This window comes from Grammomys surdaster, unplaced genomic scaffold (assembly GCF_004785775.1).
Source record: "Grammomys surdaster isolate TR1022 unplaced genomic scaffold, NIH_TR_1.0 142, whole genome shotgun sequence".
Taxonomy (NCBI): Eukaryota; Metazoa; Chordata; class Mammalia; order Rodentia; family Muridae; genus Grammomys; species Grammomys surdaster.
Genome location: NW_021604600.1, coordinates 4160369 through 4178970, shown reverse-complemented (window position 1 = coordinate 4178970; position 18602 = coordinate 4160369). Strand labels below are relative to the sequence as shown.

The 18602-nt window shown below is 41.7% G+C and overlaps 1 protein-coding gene across 1 annotated transcript in view; it reads right to left on the bottom strand.

Annotated features, from left to right (window-relative positions):
- The window catches only part of Tnrc6a (trinucleotide repeat containing adaptor 6A), a 72900-nt gene that overhangs the window by 13118 nt on the left and 41180 nt on the right, over nt 1-18602 (bottom strand). The window contains exons 6-14 of the mRNA XM_028764136.1: nt 9139-11721; nt 7857-8033; nt 6497-6672; nt 5365-5397; nt 3928-4008; nt 3175-3226; nt 1739-1881; nt 902-1039; nt 111-239 (exon numbers count right to left, since the gene is read on the bottom strand). Of these exons, the coding sequence (XP_028619969.1) occupies nt 111-239; nt 902-1039; nt 1739-1881; nt 3175-3226; nt 3928-4008; nt 5365-5397; nt 6497-6672; nt 7857-8033; nt 9139-11721 (3512 nt within the window). The remainder of the gene's footprint in view (nt 1-110; nt 240-901; nt 1040-1738; nt 1882-3174; nt 3227-3927; nt 4009-5364; nt 5398-6496; nt 6673-7856; nt 8034-9138; nt 11722-18602) is intronic.

The following is an 18602-nucleotide window of genomic DNA, read 5'->3' as shown; positions in this document are numbered from 1 at the left end:
TCTTTTCTGACATGCTGTCAGCTCTATGCAGGCTATAACTGTGCTGCCTCTGTACTGCAGTGCCCGATACAGAACTCCCACTGCATACCAAGCAGACAGTAAGTACTTACCTGTAATTGGGAGATCTGAGAAAGCTGGTTTAGTTGGGATAGCTGGTTCAGCATGGCTACCTGTTGAGGGCCAAAGAGCGGATTCAGGCCACCGTTGTTTGGTGCATACTTCAGCAATGAAACTGGAACCTTAGGATCACAATGGTAAGTTAATAATGTTGCTGTAATACCCAGACTAGCTAAATATATATACTGTGCAACTTAATTATCAACAGGGCAGCTAAAGTAGTGGCTGTTTCATGAGGAGTTAGTCATTGAAAGTGTGTTCTCACACATACTCTTTCTCATAGTAACTAAAAATGACAAGGATAACTCCTAACCCATTTGACTTTGCTGTTGCTCTCCTGACAATGTTCTACAATGAAAATGGTACAGTTTAAAATAACCATTAATTTTCTTTATTTTCGCTCACATTCTTGCAACAACAGCTAGTCAGCTCTTTCAGCACCCCAAAGATGTCAAAAATTATTATAATGCCCAGTGGTTATCTCAAACATAAAATTTTAAATTTAACTTATTTTTATGTGAATGGATGTTTTGCTTCCATGTATGTCAGTGACACATGCATTCCTGATGCCCAAAGAGGCCAGGAGAGGGCATCAGATTCCTTAGGAATAGAGTTACAAATAGCTGGGGGCTGCCATGAGGATGAGAATCAAACTGGATCCTCTGGAAGAATAGCCAGGGCTCTAAATGCTGAGCCATTGCTCCAGCCCCCAGACATAAACATATTCAAAGTTCTTCAAGGTTCTTCCCAGGAAAGTGGAGGAGAAGACCAGAAGCTTGTTCACCTGAGGGGAGAGTAATGGAGGAGGCACTTGAGCACGAAGATTAGGCTGAGATGAACTGAGAGGTTGTGCTGGAGGCTGCTGCATGCCCCGGGGTTGTGCTGCTGTGTTTCCAACACCAAACATACTGGGATTGCCATTCTAAAGAACAAACAACAAAATAACAAAGTGATTCTTCAGTGAAAGACACTCATTACCAGATGATACTACTGTTTAAACTACATACAAGAGAGACGTTACTACTAAGACAGATCATTCAAGAGAAAGCCTATAATGCACATCTGAACTTACCTGTCTAACAGAATTCAAGTTTTGCGTACCCAGCCCTGCTATGGAGCCAAGGGCCTGGTTAGGTAGTGCACTATTTGAAGGGGGAAGCTTCATGCTTTGACTGGACATAAACTGCATGTTTTGGGATTCATCTGCTACAATGCCATCCTGATTGGACAGACAGAAAGATGTGTAACACCAGCCAAGCAAACAAGTAGAAGGGAGAAATCATTGCAGGAACAGAGGAGAGGTCACATGACATTCCAGCACCAACAGGAAACAGGTAGAAAACAGAAGAGATCAGATTAGTGTTAATTCTAGAGCACATAAAAAGAGTCAAACACATATTTCACGGGATTAAGAAGGAAATATAAACACAAGGTCTATGCTAAACTGAGATATAATAAAACAATAAACTAAAACTTCATTAATAGGAAAGTCACTTGATCATACTTTTTATATTATATACATTTTCCCTAAATATTATACTATTAAGGGTATGATTGATTATTCTCAGATTAAAAAAGAGAAAGAAAGAGAGAAAGAAAGAAAAAGAAGGAAAGATTGTACCTTATCAAAGTAAGGATTGCGCTCCATGGAAGACTCTTTGGAAATCTGAGGCCGAGACCCAGGGCCTTTCCCGACCGTTCGATTGTAATCACCAATATTCAGGCTATGTTTATCAATCTCCATCCTCTTGTCTTGTAACATTCCTAATAAATGCAAAAGATTATCACCAGTAGGAAGAGAACCAATTTATTTCGTTTAAAAAAAAAATGTTCACTTTCCAAAATGAAACAATTTCTGCTTTAACAAGAATATGTAAAAACTCCATTTCCTTTACATAAGTTCTGCATCTTCTGTGCTGAGTGGCAAACTAAAGCAGGTAATAGATCTACATAGGTCTACATAGAGCAGTCCAAAGAAGTGAATTTAGAATGAAGAGACATGTAAGTAGCTGGTCATCACTAACAGTGCTGTAATCATAGCAAGACAAGGAAAGAGTCCAAGGTGTCTGTCTGCCTTGAATATAAGAGTTTCTGTGTGGATGTTGCTCAAAGTATAGGTTTTTAGATTCTAGATGTTCAACTGGTACTTCGTGTAAATACTATCAAAATCCAAAAATTCAGCATTTGAAATGCTTCTGGTCCTACCTGAAATCACCTGCAGTGTATCTCGTTTCAACTGGATGTTAAATTTGTATTCATTTCTATGGGTCAATCATTTTCTTTCTCTTTCCCACTTTGCTTTATTCAAAAGTTAACTCTCATTTAGTCTTTAGGTAAGAAACTGGCTGCACTGAGGGTCATTTCCTCAGTGACACGATGGGGACTGCATTCTATCTTCCTCATAAAAAAACAATCAGAAGATTGTCCTAGGACAGTGAGGTGAGGAGAGCTGGCTTTTAAAGAGGGCTAAACACTTCCTCATGCCTCACTGATGGACAGAACTCTGGTCAGCTCCTCACGTATCTCTTTGGGAAAGAACTGAAAAAAAAAAAAGGGGTATTGTTTTGAGATTATTGATGATCTGGGGAGGGTTTTTCATCAGCCCCCGCCTGGTTATCTGGCACTGTCACTTTGGCCAGGCTGCACCACCTACTCCAGCCCTGACCTCCTTCATCACTCTCAGACTTCCTGCCCCAGCCAAGAGACTGCCTGGCATTTCTATGGTTTGAGAAGTTTGTCATTTACCAAAGTCTTTATTATGCAGTCCTCTGATCCAGATGACTACATCCTGCACCTCAATAATGCCCTCTTGATAGGGCTTTGAGTCCACAGATGGACACCAGCACCACCTGAGATGTGCAGTGACATGTCCCTGAAAGGGACGTCACAACTCACTTTACTGGGTTGTGCTCACACAGTGCAGCACCAAGGTGTCTGTGTGAGGAGCCGGAGCTGCTCTCTTCCACTGAGTGAGGCTCCTTCAGACAGTGCAGGACACAAGCAGGACTGTTTATCAGTGACATAAATACAGATCAGAATGACTGGCTTTTCTCTCACCTCCAGAAAGATCCATCTTATTGCTCTGTACATTTTCTTCTGGTGAGTCTCTCTGAGGTAGGAAAAAGCAATGTGTTAGCAGACTTTACCAAGCAAAACAAAAAGTGAAGAACTTTCTTTATTTCCTCATCTAAAATGCAAGCAGATCATGAAGTTTCTCCTTTTTAAGTGTGTCTGTATTCCTGTGTGCTTGGCGCAAATGTGCAAGTTCATGAAGAGGCATGCAGGACAGACTTCAAACACCCTGGAGCTAGAGTCACGTAGGTGTGAACACCCACAAGTACAGGGCGGATCCTGCTCCTCTGAAGAGGAGCAAGTCCTTTCAACCCTGGAACTGACTCTCCAGCCCTATTTTTAAAAATATTATTATATTTTAATGTATTTTTAAGATGTGCTCAAAATTTATAAAATTTAAGAATTAAGTCTTGTTGGCTAATTTTACTCTTAATCAACTCATATTTTAAAGATGAGAAATAATTTTTTAAAGACATATTATTTGTTTTATGTAAATACACTGTAGCTGTCGTCAGACACATCAGAAGAGGGAATCAAATCTCATTACAGATGGTTGTGAGGCACCATGTGGTTGCTGGGAATTAAACTCAGGACCTCTGGAAGAGCAGTCAGTGCTCTTAACTGCTCAGCCATCTCTTCAGCCCGAGAAATAATTTTTAATAAAATAAAATAAAACTGGGATATACTATGAACCACTACTAAAAAGGGTATTATTGGCTGCTAAGAATATATACTTACCGAAAAACTGATATTTGAAAACTGTTTAACGAAGGGGTTTATCCATGCGTCCTCTTGTTTGTTTCCGCCTTTCATCATTCCCTTTGTAAATAAAAGAGTAGAGAAGATGCCATGGCCGTCTCTAATTATCTGGACATCGTGATGGACTAGTAAAACTTCAAGACAATTCCCAACTCTCATTTTTAGCCAATATTTTCTCCTTCAATCAACTCTTATTTAGAGGTGTTAACAATTAAATAAGTAAGCTCTCATTTGATTTTCAACTTCCTTTGCTCCAGGCCTCTGGTATAGCTGTAATGTACAGAGATCTCTAAAGGCAGGCAGTCAGAAGGAAAAGACAAAAGCAATGGAGGACCATGGGACATTCCGGCCTCACAGATGGTCTGTGCTCCCTGACATGTATCACCATTTAGGTTTTTGGAATTCTCATACCAAAGTAAAAATTAGTATACAGATTCTCAGCTTTGTCCTAACAAACCAATTTAGTCCATAATTTAATCATGATATGAAGGAACACTTTACTAAAAAACCAATATCTCTCCCATCCACTAAATATTTCCACATGATAATGTCTTTAAAGGTTTCCATTTGTGTTACTAAGAAAACAATATCCTGAGCAGCAGTTGGGCTGCTGTGTTGGGCTGAGCAGTACAGATAGCACATTGAGAACTGGCAGCAGTCACAGAGCGAGGCTGGAAGCCACAGAGACCTAGGCCTCACACTGATGTAATGACCATAGGACCATCTCAGTGTATTAATGTCCTTTCCCAATGCTATTATCTGTTCCTTCTGACTGTGAAACAGCACAGCTTAACTCCCCACAAAGGCAGATCTCTAAAGCAAGCACTTAACCCTCTCCAAAGAATCTGAAGGCGCCTCTGATTCCTGTTTCCCCTTTCCACTTCCTCCCATGGTCTGAACAACTGCCAATCTCTGCCCTTTCTATTCTCAAATGCATTTCTAACTGTTTTTCCTTCCCACCTGGGATGATGTAGCGGCTCCTTGAGATCCCTACCTCTGGTTTTTCTCTACTCCAACTGGTATTTCACACCAGTATTAGATATCTCTTTTTGAGTAAGTTTTCTTTAAGCCATTGAAGTTGCCTTCTTGTAAATTTCACTGGCTCCAGATTTTGTCAACAATAAAGTTCCTATTTATCCTTCCTCTAACTACAGAGCCAGCTTTCTTTGTCATTTTTTAGAAATCTTTCCGTTCTCTCAGCCACCCCAGGTGTCTTCTACATCCCAGCACACGTGTGCTTGCCTGATGCCCCACCAGAGACTAGGAGCCCCTGAAGGGGCTGCTCTTCAGTGTATTCAAACCCCAGCACCAAGCACAGTACCTGGCACACAGCAGAAGCTAAATAAGAGTTTGCAGTTGCTCTCTAAAGATTTTTACTAGTAGAAACAAAGGAGAAAGAGTAAAAAGGCTACACACCCTTTCCCTTCTCCTTTTTTTGCCACTCAGACCCTGTAAGGAAAGACAAAGTCACAAAACAGCATGGTCCAGTGGGAAGAACAAGGTGTTGAATCGCAAGACCTAAGCTGAGTCCTTGCTCTGTCACTTACTATTTATGCAACTTTGGGCCAATCACCACCTTTTCCAGTCTCAAGTTCCTCCTCAGTATCCTATCTCAGAAGTTTATGAGGATCAAATGATTCATGTAAAACATGTACAAGCATGTCATAAGCTACATGGCCAGGCATCAATAGGCAAATCCAGCCAAATGAAAAAATTATAAAATAAAAATGGCAGGTCCTAGACTTTGAATCCCAGGATTAAAACAGACCAACCTTGGCCTTGAGTTAGGCCAGGTACCCACTTTTCAAGGTCTTCAAAAGATAATCACTCTCAAATAGGGTGATGAGGACATTTTAGAGTCACTTGTAAGACTGGGCACCTATTTTGAGAGATGTCCCCAGGAGAATATACCACCAGTCCCCAGTCCCCAATACTACTACTTCCCAGGACCCAGTGGTTCCTAAACCTGGCTCAACATCAGACATATTTGTTGAGCTGGTGCAATTTCCAAAACTTGAGAAGACCTTAGGATTAGCAGACAATGTTTTGAACAAATGCAACCCATTTCTCATGTAAAGCCAGGTATGGAAATTCTTCCTAGGGATTTCATCACAGGACCTTGGGGATGAGAGAGGGACAATGATGGTTAGTGAATAAACAGAATGGTGACTCTGGGTAAGGGGAAGGCTGGGACTCCGGTAAGGAAGTTAATGGAGATGGAGATGAACTGGCAGTGAAATGGAGAGTCAACATGGATTTGCCCTTCTCTTCATCCTCACCACTGCTGGTACCACGTGGGGCTGGCTGCCCCAGGCAGTACTGGTGGAGCTGAGGAGGAGAGAAATCCCGAGCTGTAGCAGTGGGGAGAAAGGAAGTTCCCATGGTCTTATGTTTTTCTAGGTAGCTGCCCATTCAAGAGGCTATACACCTAAGTTGGGGGCTGCCTGGACTGTACTGACTGCCATAAATGGGCAGATAGATTAATTTTCTGTGGGTAAACTACCTTTGAAATTTAAAGTTTCAAGAGCACAGCTCTTGAAATGTTTACCTTTGATGACATTTTCTTGGTATATGGAGGCCAATTTAAAGATGAGTTAAGCTCTTGAGATGAGTTACTGTTCCACATTCCAATCTCTACATCCTCTTCCTCTTCCCAGCCAGTGGGGCGACTTCCAGGCAATGGCATATCATCACCACACCAGCCATCTTGCATAGATTTGGGCCCTGATTTGTAGATTTATAATACAAAGACAAACAGAATTTAAGGAAAGAATTCTCCAAAAGGTCAAGCATGTTTCAAAGTACAGAGACATGCGAGCTAAACCAAGCACACTTTTACTTCTCAAATACATGGAACAGAAAAGGTGTATTTTGATGACATTGAAAGTCACTGGAGGGGCTGGAGAGATGGCTCAGTGGTTAAGAGCACTGACTGCTCTTCCAGAGGTTCTGAGTTCAGTTCCCAGCAACCACATGGTGGCTCATAACCATCTGCAATGGGAGCTGATGCCCTCTTCTGGTGTGTCTGAAAACAACTAGTTACAGTGTACATATAATAAATAAATAAATCTTTTAAAAAAAAAAAAAAGAAAGTCACTGGAAAGAAATTATTTTTATTAAAACATCCAATGAAAGTTTCCATGTCTTCACAGATCTTAGGGTTTCTAATCATGGGCAATAGTGGTTTCTTTTCTTTCTTTTTTTCCTTTAGATTTATTTATTTATTTTATGTATATGAGTACACCATTGTTCTCTTCAGACACACCAGAAGAGGGCATCAGATTCCATTACATTACAGATGGTTGTGAGCCACCATGTAGTTGCTGGGAATTGAACTCAGGACCTGACTCAGGAAGAACAGTCAGTGCTCTTAACTGCTGAGCCATCTCTCCAGCCCTGCAATAGTGGTTTCTTATGCATATCTATTTGGTCTTTAAAATGATACAAAGGACAGAGGGCAAATGAGACAGAAAAGATAATTTTCTATACAATATTCTCTACAAGGCTGTTCAAAGGGTACTGAGGCCACAATAGAACAAACGTCTATCTCTATACACAGTCCTTGGGGCTCCTACAACGCGTCCTGAGCCCAACAGGGTAGAGGAACAATATTCCTGTGCATTCCAGGGTCCTTCCCATGTAAGATTTGATGGACTGGACACGTGTCTCTCATTATACTATCTAATCTCTCAAGCTAAATGACATGAAAGCTGCTAAATTCAGTTTTAAATAATCCAACAAGAGAAAGAATTTAGATTTGGTAGAGGATATGTAAATCATTAGTGGTTACTTTTGAGAAATAATTAGTAGTGACAATTTAGGAGCACTAGCCCATCATTTAAATGTAGCTCATGAGTTTATCAGCAGCACCACTACAAAACGGCTGCTAAAGATCACAGATGACTTACCAGATTTGCTTAATGATTGCGGACCAACAGAGCTGGAGCCCCACGTGGATGCACTGGATGCTGCAGTAATGGGTTCTCCCCAGCTGGGACCACTGTCTATGGGCTTGCCCCAGGCTGAAGTACCATTATCCACAGTCGTGGCTGGAGTAGAAGGCTCTGCCCAAGGTTCACCCCAGCCTTTAGAAAGTATGGGAAAAGAAGTCATCAGCATAGATATTAGGAAGCACCTCAAATAAAGGACAAGGAAGAGGACTTGGAAAACGAGATGAAGAATTTCACATCACACACTGAATGATGCTGTGACAAGCAAGAGACATATTTTGTGAAGAGTACAAATTATTCTGCATTAATATAATTGTATAACATTTTAACCCTTTCTTTCAAAACTGCCTTTTTGGTGTTAGGGCACTCTTTTTAATAATTTAATTATAGCAAATCATCCTCCTAAAAATGTTAGGTTCTTCTGAACCAAAGCTTGAGAACTGAGTGGTGTAAAGTTACACTAATTACACTTTCCTGAAAAGACACTCTTCCCACAGCACTGCAGTGTAGAACAACTGACTATATGACTACCATCAGGTATGCAGCCAGACTACCTTATACACACTGGAAAAAAGGTCTACACTTTCCCTAAGAGTTAAACATAAATCAATAGACTAGGCTTATATTTCAAAACAAAAGCCCCACACAATTACGCACTAAAATAATTCGTGCAAACATTACCGGCTCTCTAACCAATGGAGCATTACTCAATAAAACTCCCATTAACAAATGCAATGTAGGCCTACCACATTTAGGTAATGTTGCCCTATCAATTTACAGAGAAAAGACTTTGAGAACAGGAGAGGAAAAGTCAGAGTATACTAGAAAGCGGTGTGATGCTTCAGATGCACACACTGTATCCAGCTATCTGAGGAGATGCTGACTTCATGCCTCATTTAGAAAATCCCCTAAGGTCAAATATAATACCAAATATCTAGAGTATTGTACTCAGGCACTTGTCTTTATTATATTTCAATAGTGAAACCACATTGTTAAGGCTTGACTAAGAATATCTAAATAAGTATGTAACTTTGCCACTTAACCCCTTCTACTACATTCCTAACAGAATAGAGCAACACTCCTCAAGACAGAGCTGTTGCCATGTGAACATCACCTCTAGGTTACAGCTGAAAGGCCTCGATGTGCACATCCAAGAGCTGCGCTACATAAATCTTATGACAGCGTGTCAACACAAAACTTGCTTCTACAATACCTCTGCACTCCACATAGGAACGCTTACCAGAGCCACTGCTGGTCTCCTTGCTTGAGACTGCACTTGCAGCTGGCAATAGCCGGTGCATCTGTGCTTGCTGGTCTGAGCGGCTGCTGCCTTCCGGGATGTTCTTATTCCACATGTTCACATTTTTGTAGTTGTATTTGCTTGGATCTCCCCAAGCTGAAGTTCCATCATCTATCTCCATTTTTCGTCGTATAGATTCTGGGGATGGCTCCTCCCAGCCTGTGGGTTCCTCCTCCTTTGTTGGAGCAGGAATAGGTCCCCCAAGCCAGCCTGTACCAGGAGGCTTGCTGGTGGCTGGTGGGATTCCCCATGATCCAACAATGTCTTGTTGCTTGTTCCAATCTGGAGAACTAACTGGTTTTGATGAATCTCCCCAACCTAGAGACTGATTACACTTTGGAGGGTCTCCCCATCCCTGGGAAGAACTAGGTTTAGAAGATTCATCCCATCCTGATGAGTTATTTGGATTTATATTATTTCCCCAAGTAAAAGAACTAGTTTTCCCAAGTTCGTTCCAACCAGAAATGGACCTGTCACTGTCACTGCCTCCTGAGCTGGATTTCTTGTTAGCCTCACCCCAATGGTTACTCCTGGAAGATTCTCCCCAGTTATCACTAGCAGAAACAGACCAACCTTGGCTTGACTTTTGTCCATCACCCCAGCCTTGCTTGTTCTTTTGCGAATCATTCCATGCAGACTTGTCTTCTTTGCAATTCCCCCACTGATTGCTCTTGATCATTCCTGTAGCAGCAGAATCATCTTCCCACCCCCCCTGGCAGTTTGAGCCTTTGGAATCTCCCCACCTCAGAGTAGGTTTGGGATCACCCCACCCTGATACAGATGAGGTATCATTACTATTAGGGCTAGTCTTATCTGTACATGCCCCTGAGTTAAAAGTCTGTGTTGCAGAGCTTCCCCAGGCCTCTGTTCCATTGTCAGTCTTTCTTTCCCCTCTTGGTGATGTCTCTGTATCCCAGGCAGTATTCTGCTTAATAGGAGTCTGTCCCCACCCAGAGTTGGATAGGACACGTGGATCTAAGTCAGTTCTGTTTACAATGCTTTGGAGTAATGTGTGCTGATCAATTTTTCTTCTATCTCTACTCTGACTTTCCCCGGTTACTTTCTCTTCAAGGCGCCCAGTGCTCTCTGCACTACCATCACTCTCCACTGTGCCTCCTGCTTTGGCCCACACACTGTTTTGTTCATTCGTCTGAGATGTGGCACAACCCTGATCATCTTCCTCAGTAGATTTCCATCCATTTGTAAGCTTCTTACCATTGCCATTTGCACTGTCATTGGAATGCTGGTTGCTAGGCAGTTTGTTCCACTCTACACTGGATAGACTAGTGCCAGTGTTCTGTGCAGGACTTCCCCATCCTCTCCGACTTCCTCCAGAATTTGCACCATTTCCACTTCCCCATGGTGAACTCTGGGAATTCACTGTCCCAGGCTCCCATACACCGCCCCCTTTATTTGTATTAACTTGAAAGTTAGTGCCCATAGGCCCATTTATGCCAGGCTGCATTAGAGTTGCATTCACAGTGTCACCATTGGCTTGGCCATTAGGGCCTGCACATTTGTCGCCAGAGTAATTAGAACCATAGGCACCCCATGTAGTACCGTAGGAGCCTCCAGTTTTTGACTCTCCATTACTAAGGTGAGAAAGGGAAGTGCCATTCATAACTGACGGAGCCTGTATCTGAGGATGATTCATTGTGCTCACACGCCAGGCCCCTGGATTACTAGTAGGCAGTTCATTATTTTGTACTGAACCGGAGTTTGGTAAACTAGAGGTCATAAAGTTAGTAGTGTTATTTGGTCCAGTCGTTTCAGTGGTGATATTCTGAGGTTGACCACTGAATGAAACCTTCTGTGTACCACTTACTTCAGGCTCACAAGTTTCCTGAAGGCTACCCCAGGTACCATGGGTAGAAGAGCCACTGACTTTAGAGTTGATACTCTGATTGTTAGGCATTTGGCCTATGGTACTACACTGAATATTGATGCCAGAACTCCCACTCCCTACAGGCCCTTTTAGGGCAAGTCCATTGTTTTCTAATACTGGCCAGGCACCATGGTTGCTAGCTGAATTCAAAGTGCTTGGATTTAACCCTCCATTTGATGAAGAACTTACAGTGCCCCAAGCATTCATTCTATTGTTACTACTTTCTGGTTTGCTTTCAGGAGCATCCACAGAGACCTGACATGTGCTTATTATGGCTCCATGAGGAAAGCCCCATGGGCCAGTACTACTTCCATGGCCCACATTATTGCTGCTGCTACCGACCACAAATTTGCTTTGAGAACTGAGTCCAGTGCTGTTCCGAAGGCCATCTTTCTCACCACCTGTGTTCCCTGAAGCCATGACAGTGATGTTTCTCTCTGACTCAGAATTGGAGGCAGAATCAGCATCTATACATTCTGAAGCCAACTCAGGATCACTGCCAGGGGCTGAGGGCCATGCTTCTTTTTCCAACAAGTCGTTTACAGCATTCTTACAGCTTGTGCTACAGTCACTTGTAGAAGACACAGGTCCCCGCTGGCAATTTTCATAATGGGATCCTGAAGTATTATGATTTATATCTAGAATAAAGGAGAAGTATATCTATTTATAAGTGTTAACAATTTCCAAAATGATTTTATGTAGGCTGAGAAAAATGATGATCCGTTACAAATACACGTAGCTCCTCAACATTAGCAAGATGTTCCGCAGAATGACTTTGAGGCTCTGATTATCTTTCAGCCACCAATCTCCACGTTCAGTAATTTCACAGGCAGAATTCTGCTGCTTTGTTCAATACCCTACAGTACAGCATGGAACAGAAAGTCCCATAGGGAGACCTGCTAAATATATGAACGGACAACATCCAACAAATACAAGAATTCTGGAGTGAGGAAGACTGGGTGGTAATGATGAATTATGACAATCCAGGCTTAGGACTCGACGTGGGAGAAAACAGACTGGGATGCAGAAAGGTAAGTAAGTGTAAGCAGCCCAAAGTGATTCAGACTCCTGAAACAGCTTTCCACACAACTCCTTTTGGTTAGAACAATTCTGTAAGGATCCCAAAGCCTTGTACTGTATTTCTGTTTTATTAGTGTATAAATACCATACTACACACAAGGAAGAACATTATTAATTTTAAACAATTTTCTAATTTACTTTCATGGCCATGCTTAGTAAGAGACAACAGAGAAAATTTGGTGTTGAAAATCACCAAATTATGATCAGTAATTCATCAGCTGATACTGAAGTCCATAAGGGACCAATCATATGACCAAGCCTTAGACCGCCATCCAACTACCATCTGTGTTTATTTATTTCTATTCTTTCCCACAGACAGCATCACTAAGTGTTGTTTCTCAGTCTATCTCATTTAAGGATCTAGTGGGTAGGAATACATCTGTGACATTAGCTACATTTGCATTTAGGCTGTATTGAAGGGTGGCTTACACTATAGTTCCCAGGATGAAAGTCTAGAAATAAATCAAAGTCCCACTATTAGTGTGATTTGCTAGTATGGAAAAATGTTACTGCTTGTACCACTTTCTCTCAAAGTACAAATGCTAAGAAGTAAATGATGAAGAGCTGTAAGAATGGCAAGAAAAGCAACTAGAGACCGATCCGAAACATATTCAGTTGATAATTTAAGTAAGTGCTGCAAAATGCACCAACTACTGCTCCCTTTGCAATTAATTACTTCATCACAATGTGAGTAGCTGGTTCTGGTCACACTGTTAATACAAGCTCTCAGGAGGCAGATTTCTGATTCAGAGGCAAGCATGGATTAGTAGAACCCTGTTCGTCCAACCATCCATCCTCCCAAAAAGTAGTCAATGATATTTGTCTTCTCCATTGCTCACGTAAAATCCATATGATAAAAGGAACCAAAAAGTCAGTCTTCCTAGAGGAAATAATTCTATACTGCAACCCACAGGGGCAAAATATCAACCCATGACCAGCACTCACTGCTACACAGCAGCAGGTCTGCAAACCCCTGCACCAAGTGCCTGGGACAATTGCAGAGTACAAGTATTGCCCTCCCCTTGTGTAGGAGGAGCTAAGGTGGGAGGAGTAAGGAGAGGAAGAGGAGTTGGGAGAGGAAGAGAAAAAAGGAAGAGGGGGAGCTAGAGAGGGCAGAGATGTAGGAGGATGGAGAACCACACAGGTATGGAGAGCACTCATGGGGAATAACTTATAAACTTATAATTAGGTTAGCTAATTGGGATACAACTCTCTTTATATGAGCATCTTGTTATTAATCACTATCAAACATATAAAGCCTTTGATTAATCTATGAGAATTAGAGTCTCATTCTCTTACTGGGCCCACATGGATGGTGGAATGGTCTGGGCACTGCCCTGTCTTGCAGAGACAGCGTGGAAGATTGGCAGAGCCATCTCTCACACTGGCATCTAGTAGGTGGCAGGGCTAGTGTTTCTGGCGGGCCGGTTCTAGCTGCAGCGCGCAAGAGGCCTCAGGCTGAGAAACAAGTGGCCGATTTAAATAATTACCACAACACCTTTGTATGTGAGAAACCAAGGGGCAGAAGTTAACTTGTAGAAACTGAGTGTGAGAAGCAAGATGTGTTGGACAGTTTTAAGTTAACTTCAAACAAACTAAAGTCATGAGAGGAGGGAACCTCAATTAAGAAATTGTCTCCAAGCTACACATGGTAGTGGATGGGGAAGTAGAAACAGACAGATCTGAGTTTGAGGCCGATCTGGTCTATAGAACAAGTTCCAGGATAGTCAGGACTACACAGAGAGACCCCGTCTCAAAAAAAAGCAAAACTAAAACCAAACCAAAGCCAAAACAAAAACCAATAAAACAAACAAACAAACAAAAAACCCAACAACAACAACAAAAACCCAAAAAAACAAAACCAATCAGGCTGTTGGCAAGTCTATAGGGTATTTTCTTGATTAATGATTGATGGGGGAGTCCCAGCCCACTGTGGGTGGTGTCATCCCTGGGCAAATGGTCCTGGGTTCTGTGGTTAAGCAGCACTCCTCCATGGACTCTGCATAAGCTCCCGCTTCTAGGTTCCTGCCCTATTTGAGTTCCTACACTAACTTCCTTTGATGATAAACAGTGATGTAGAACTGTAAGCCTTTCCTGCCAAAGCTGCATTTTGGTCACAGTGTTTCATCACAGCAACAGAACATACAAGATACACAAAATAATTACAGTCCTCTATACACCAAAGTAGCTAAAAAAAGAAAAAGAAAAAAGGACTGACACATCAGCAATAACAGGCCTCAAGCTTGAATCCTTTATAGATGCTAGAGGACAAGAACCTGGGAAATGAGGTCACGTTATTTTCATCTGGGGGGGTGGGAGTGCTAGGGATTTACATGCTTGGCAACTATTTTAACACTGCACTGTATCCCTGGTCCTCTGATTTTTGAGATAGCGTCTCTCTGTGTAGCTCAGGCTGGTTTTGAATTTGTGAACAATCTTTAAGCACTAGCCACAGGAATATTGAGATTATAATTACAACCACGTGCTACCATATCCAACAAAAGAAGGGTGAGAGTAAGCTTTTACTAAACTTGGTTGTTCAATTAACCATTAACTACCTAAGAAAAGCATTTAGTAACTGCTGTCAGCAGGTGAAAATTACATGAAAGGTCAGGCATGATGGTGCACGCCTTTAATCCCAGCACTTGGGAGGCAGAGGCAGGTGCATTTCTGTGGGTTTTAGACCAACCTGGTCTACACACTGAGTTCCAGAACAGCGAAGGCTATGTGAAGAGACCCTGTCTGTCTCAAAACAAAATAAACAACAAACCAAGAGACATTTTATACCACCTAGTCTCTGAGACCAAAGGCAAGACCTTGTCTCTTTGTCTGCCTTAGTTTCCTTATCTAGATAGCAGGGACTACCCTCATATGACTGCTACAAGAATTAGACGGTTAACTAAAGGAGCTATATGTAGTCCATGTGAGGCACTACCATCATTAATGAATGCACACCCATGATTGTCATGATACTCATCTCCCCAACACATTTTCACTTATCTCATCACCCACATGAAGAACAAGATCACAGCTAGTGTAATGTGTCTGTTTTACTATTGTAAATAGTGTCAACTACTCATACCCCTAGGATGCTTCCTTCCAGAAAATGTGAGGTAAAGCATAAAGCTCTTTAATAATTTTCCTTAACTTGGTATTTTTCCTATTTTTTTAAAAAATTACTTTTATTTATACATATATCTATATATTTGTGTGACTGTCCCATGACATGTATGTCTGTGTGTGGTGTGTGTTCCTGAAGGCCAGAAAAGGACACTGGATTCTCTGTAGTTGGAGTCACAGGCAGTTTCGAGCCATATGATGTGAATGTTGGGAAAATACTTGATCTTTTCAAAAAGTGCAAGGCATCTAGCCATGTTGTTTTCTAAGACCTAAGCCTTCGCCTTTATTCTTCCCTGTGTACAATAAAGCAAAAGCACCATCCTTCCCCCATATCTAGGGCAGCCAGTTTGCATCACTATCTTGGATTACTGCATGTGTCTCTGCATGCATGTGTTGACAATTCCATAAGGCAGGGATAAGAAAAAAAAAAAACCACTGGGCATCTACATCTACAACAAAACTACTCACAATGAAAATAACAGAGTTTAACTATGAATAACACCAAGTACTCCCACTGCAACAAGAAAAAGACAGAATACACATCAATAAACCTACTCAATCCTGTGCTGAAAGGACTGCTGGATAAACTGTAATTCACAAATGTGGGTGTGGTAATAAGAGTCTGTAATCCTAGTAGTTGAGGAAGGAGGTGAAGAGAAGAGGATCAAGGTCATACTCAGCTACAAATGAGCTAGAGGGCCAGACTGAGCTCTACAACATGCAGGCAGAACACTGTGTATGTAATAAATACACAAATCTTAAAAAAACAAAAAAGCTGGAGAAAAGACTACCCTTAGTCTCAGGGCATTGAACATGAAATGCCATGAGGTTCACCACCTCACTTTCAAATGGCTTAGCCATAATGAACGTGTGCATGCATGTGTGATCGGAATAAAAACAAACAATAGTGAGTCAACTAAGAATGCTTCAGCCCTTGGGTTGGAAAGGAAGGACAGTCACCGTTCTAGTCTTTTAACTGCACTGCATGGCTTGTGTCATGTGGATAAAGAGATCAGAGCATTTGGCCATAACAGTATTCTGTCAGGGCTAAGTATTATCTCCCCTAGAGTCTCCAAATTCAATCTATTTGAGCAAGAGCAGGATCTGTCCTGGCTTTAGAGTCAAGTGCAAAGAAGCAGTCTAAAACTCTGTGTCTTTATTGTGTGCACTGTGTGCACTGTGTGCACTGTGTGCACTGTGTGTGTGTGTGTGTGTGTGTGTGTGTGTGTACACCTAAGTGCCAGAGATCAGACAACTCTGTGGTCTCAGTTCTTGAGACTGAACTTAGGCCATTAGGCTTGCACACATGGTACACATATATACTTATGCAAGATCGCAAGTACACATATTTTTAAAAGGTTTAAAAAATAAACCTATAAAGACTAAAGTACCAATCTTGTTCCTCAGAGTGTTTCCGTTTCATAATGGCAGCTTTAGGATTCAATATCTCCAAATACATGTGACATCCTGCTTGCTAAGCTCGTCTAGACACAGGCAGAAGATCTTTACTTTCTTTGAGGCTTTTACCTATGTTCACACCTGAGAACTTTTCATCGGAATGCACATATATAAAACTTGATTCCTCTGACTCACACTCATTTTGTGTATATGTGCATGACTGTACATGTGTGAGGAGGACAGATGCTGATGCTGGGTGTCTTTGTTCTAGGTGTGTTTTTTGTTTTGCCTAGACTGGCTACCAACAAGTCCCAAGGACCCTCCCTTACCTTATCTTCCCAGTGCTAAGATGACAAGTATGCATCACTCTCTTTGGCTTTTTTTTTTTAAAACAGGGGTGGCTAAACAACTGAACTCAGCCCTCATACCTGCACAGTAGGCACTTTACTGAGTGAGCCATCTCTCCAGTCCCATACTTATTTTTGAGATACATGACTCTTATTGCACTACTGTTGTTTCCATTTTAAAAATAGCTTTGTTTTTTTCCCAAATGGAAGAGACATACATAAAATTTCATACTACATCACGTCACTGTCTGTTTATCATATACTACTGGACCTGGCTCAATATAAGTATTCATTCAGGTATTTGATAGATAACTAATAGTTTACTAACAGATTGCTTATGCTGCTAAGCAATACACTGTTTTCCAACCTGGCTTCCCAAATGAAATTCAACTTCTGAATTACCTATAACCTGGCCTATGTACAATGTTAAACTCACTTTAAATAGTGTAGGTCTTTGAGTAAATGTTAGTGTGAGCTGGCTAGTCTTGTGTCAACTTGACACAAGCTAATTTATCTGAAAGGAGGGAACCTCAATTGAGAAAATGCCTCCATAAGATCCAGTTAAAGGGCATTTTTTAAATTAGTGATTGATGGCAGAGAGCACAGTCTACTGTGAGTGGGGCCATCCCTGGGCAAGTGGTCCTGGGTTCTATAAGGAAGAAAGCTGAGCAAGCCATAAGGAGCAAGCAAGTAAGCAGCATTCCTCTATGGCCTTAGCATCAGCTGCCGCCTCCAGGTTCCTTCCCTGACTTCCTTCGATGATGAACTGTTTTAATATCTCATACAATTTAGACTTCAAAGCATCCTTTTAAGGTAGGATCCTGCCAGGCAGTGGTAGTGGTGCACACCTTTAATCTCAGCACTTGGGAGGCAGAGGCAGGCGAATTTCTGAGTTCAAAGCCAGCCTGGTCTACAGAGTGAGTTCCAGGACAGCCAGGACTACACAGAGAACCCTGTCTCGGGAAGGAAAAAAAAAAAGGTAGGATCCTGGTGTCTTCTATATTATAAATTAAGAAAGAAGGTCCCTTATGGGTATGGGGGCATAAACCTTTTAATCCCAGCACTTGAGAGGCTGAGGCAGGTGAATTCCTCAGAATTCAAGGCCAGCTAGAGTTCCAAGGTGAGACTCTTAAAACAAAACAATTAAAAACAAAAAGGAAGGTCTCATGAATTAGTTTCTTGATCAGTCTCACACAGGTAGTAAGTGATTTAGGAGCAGAGGAAGTACATCTATGTCCTTCTAAAAATGTGCTGCTCTAGAAACCTAGCTTAGAAATGTCTTCCTGCCCCTTTCCTATCACATCCAATACACTGCTAGAGAGCACCATGGTGTATGAGCATGGCTCTGGAGTCAGATTCATGGACTTGAATCCAAAATGTGCTATTTACTAGCTGTGAAATATCATACTATATCTTAAGACAAAGAGTAGTGCTTGGTATACGTATAAGAGCATTCAGGCAGCAAGTGACTAGTTACCAGGGATGGTCAGGGATAATGATAGTTACCCTTGTGTAGGGTGGCTGAGGAGTAAATGTAACTGAACAACACGAGGAGTGGGGAGGGCTCAATTTTA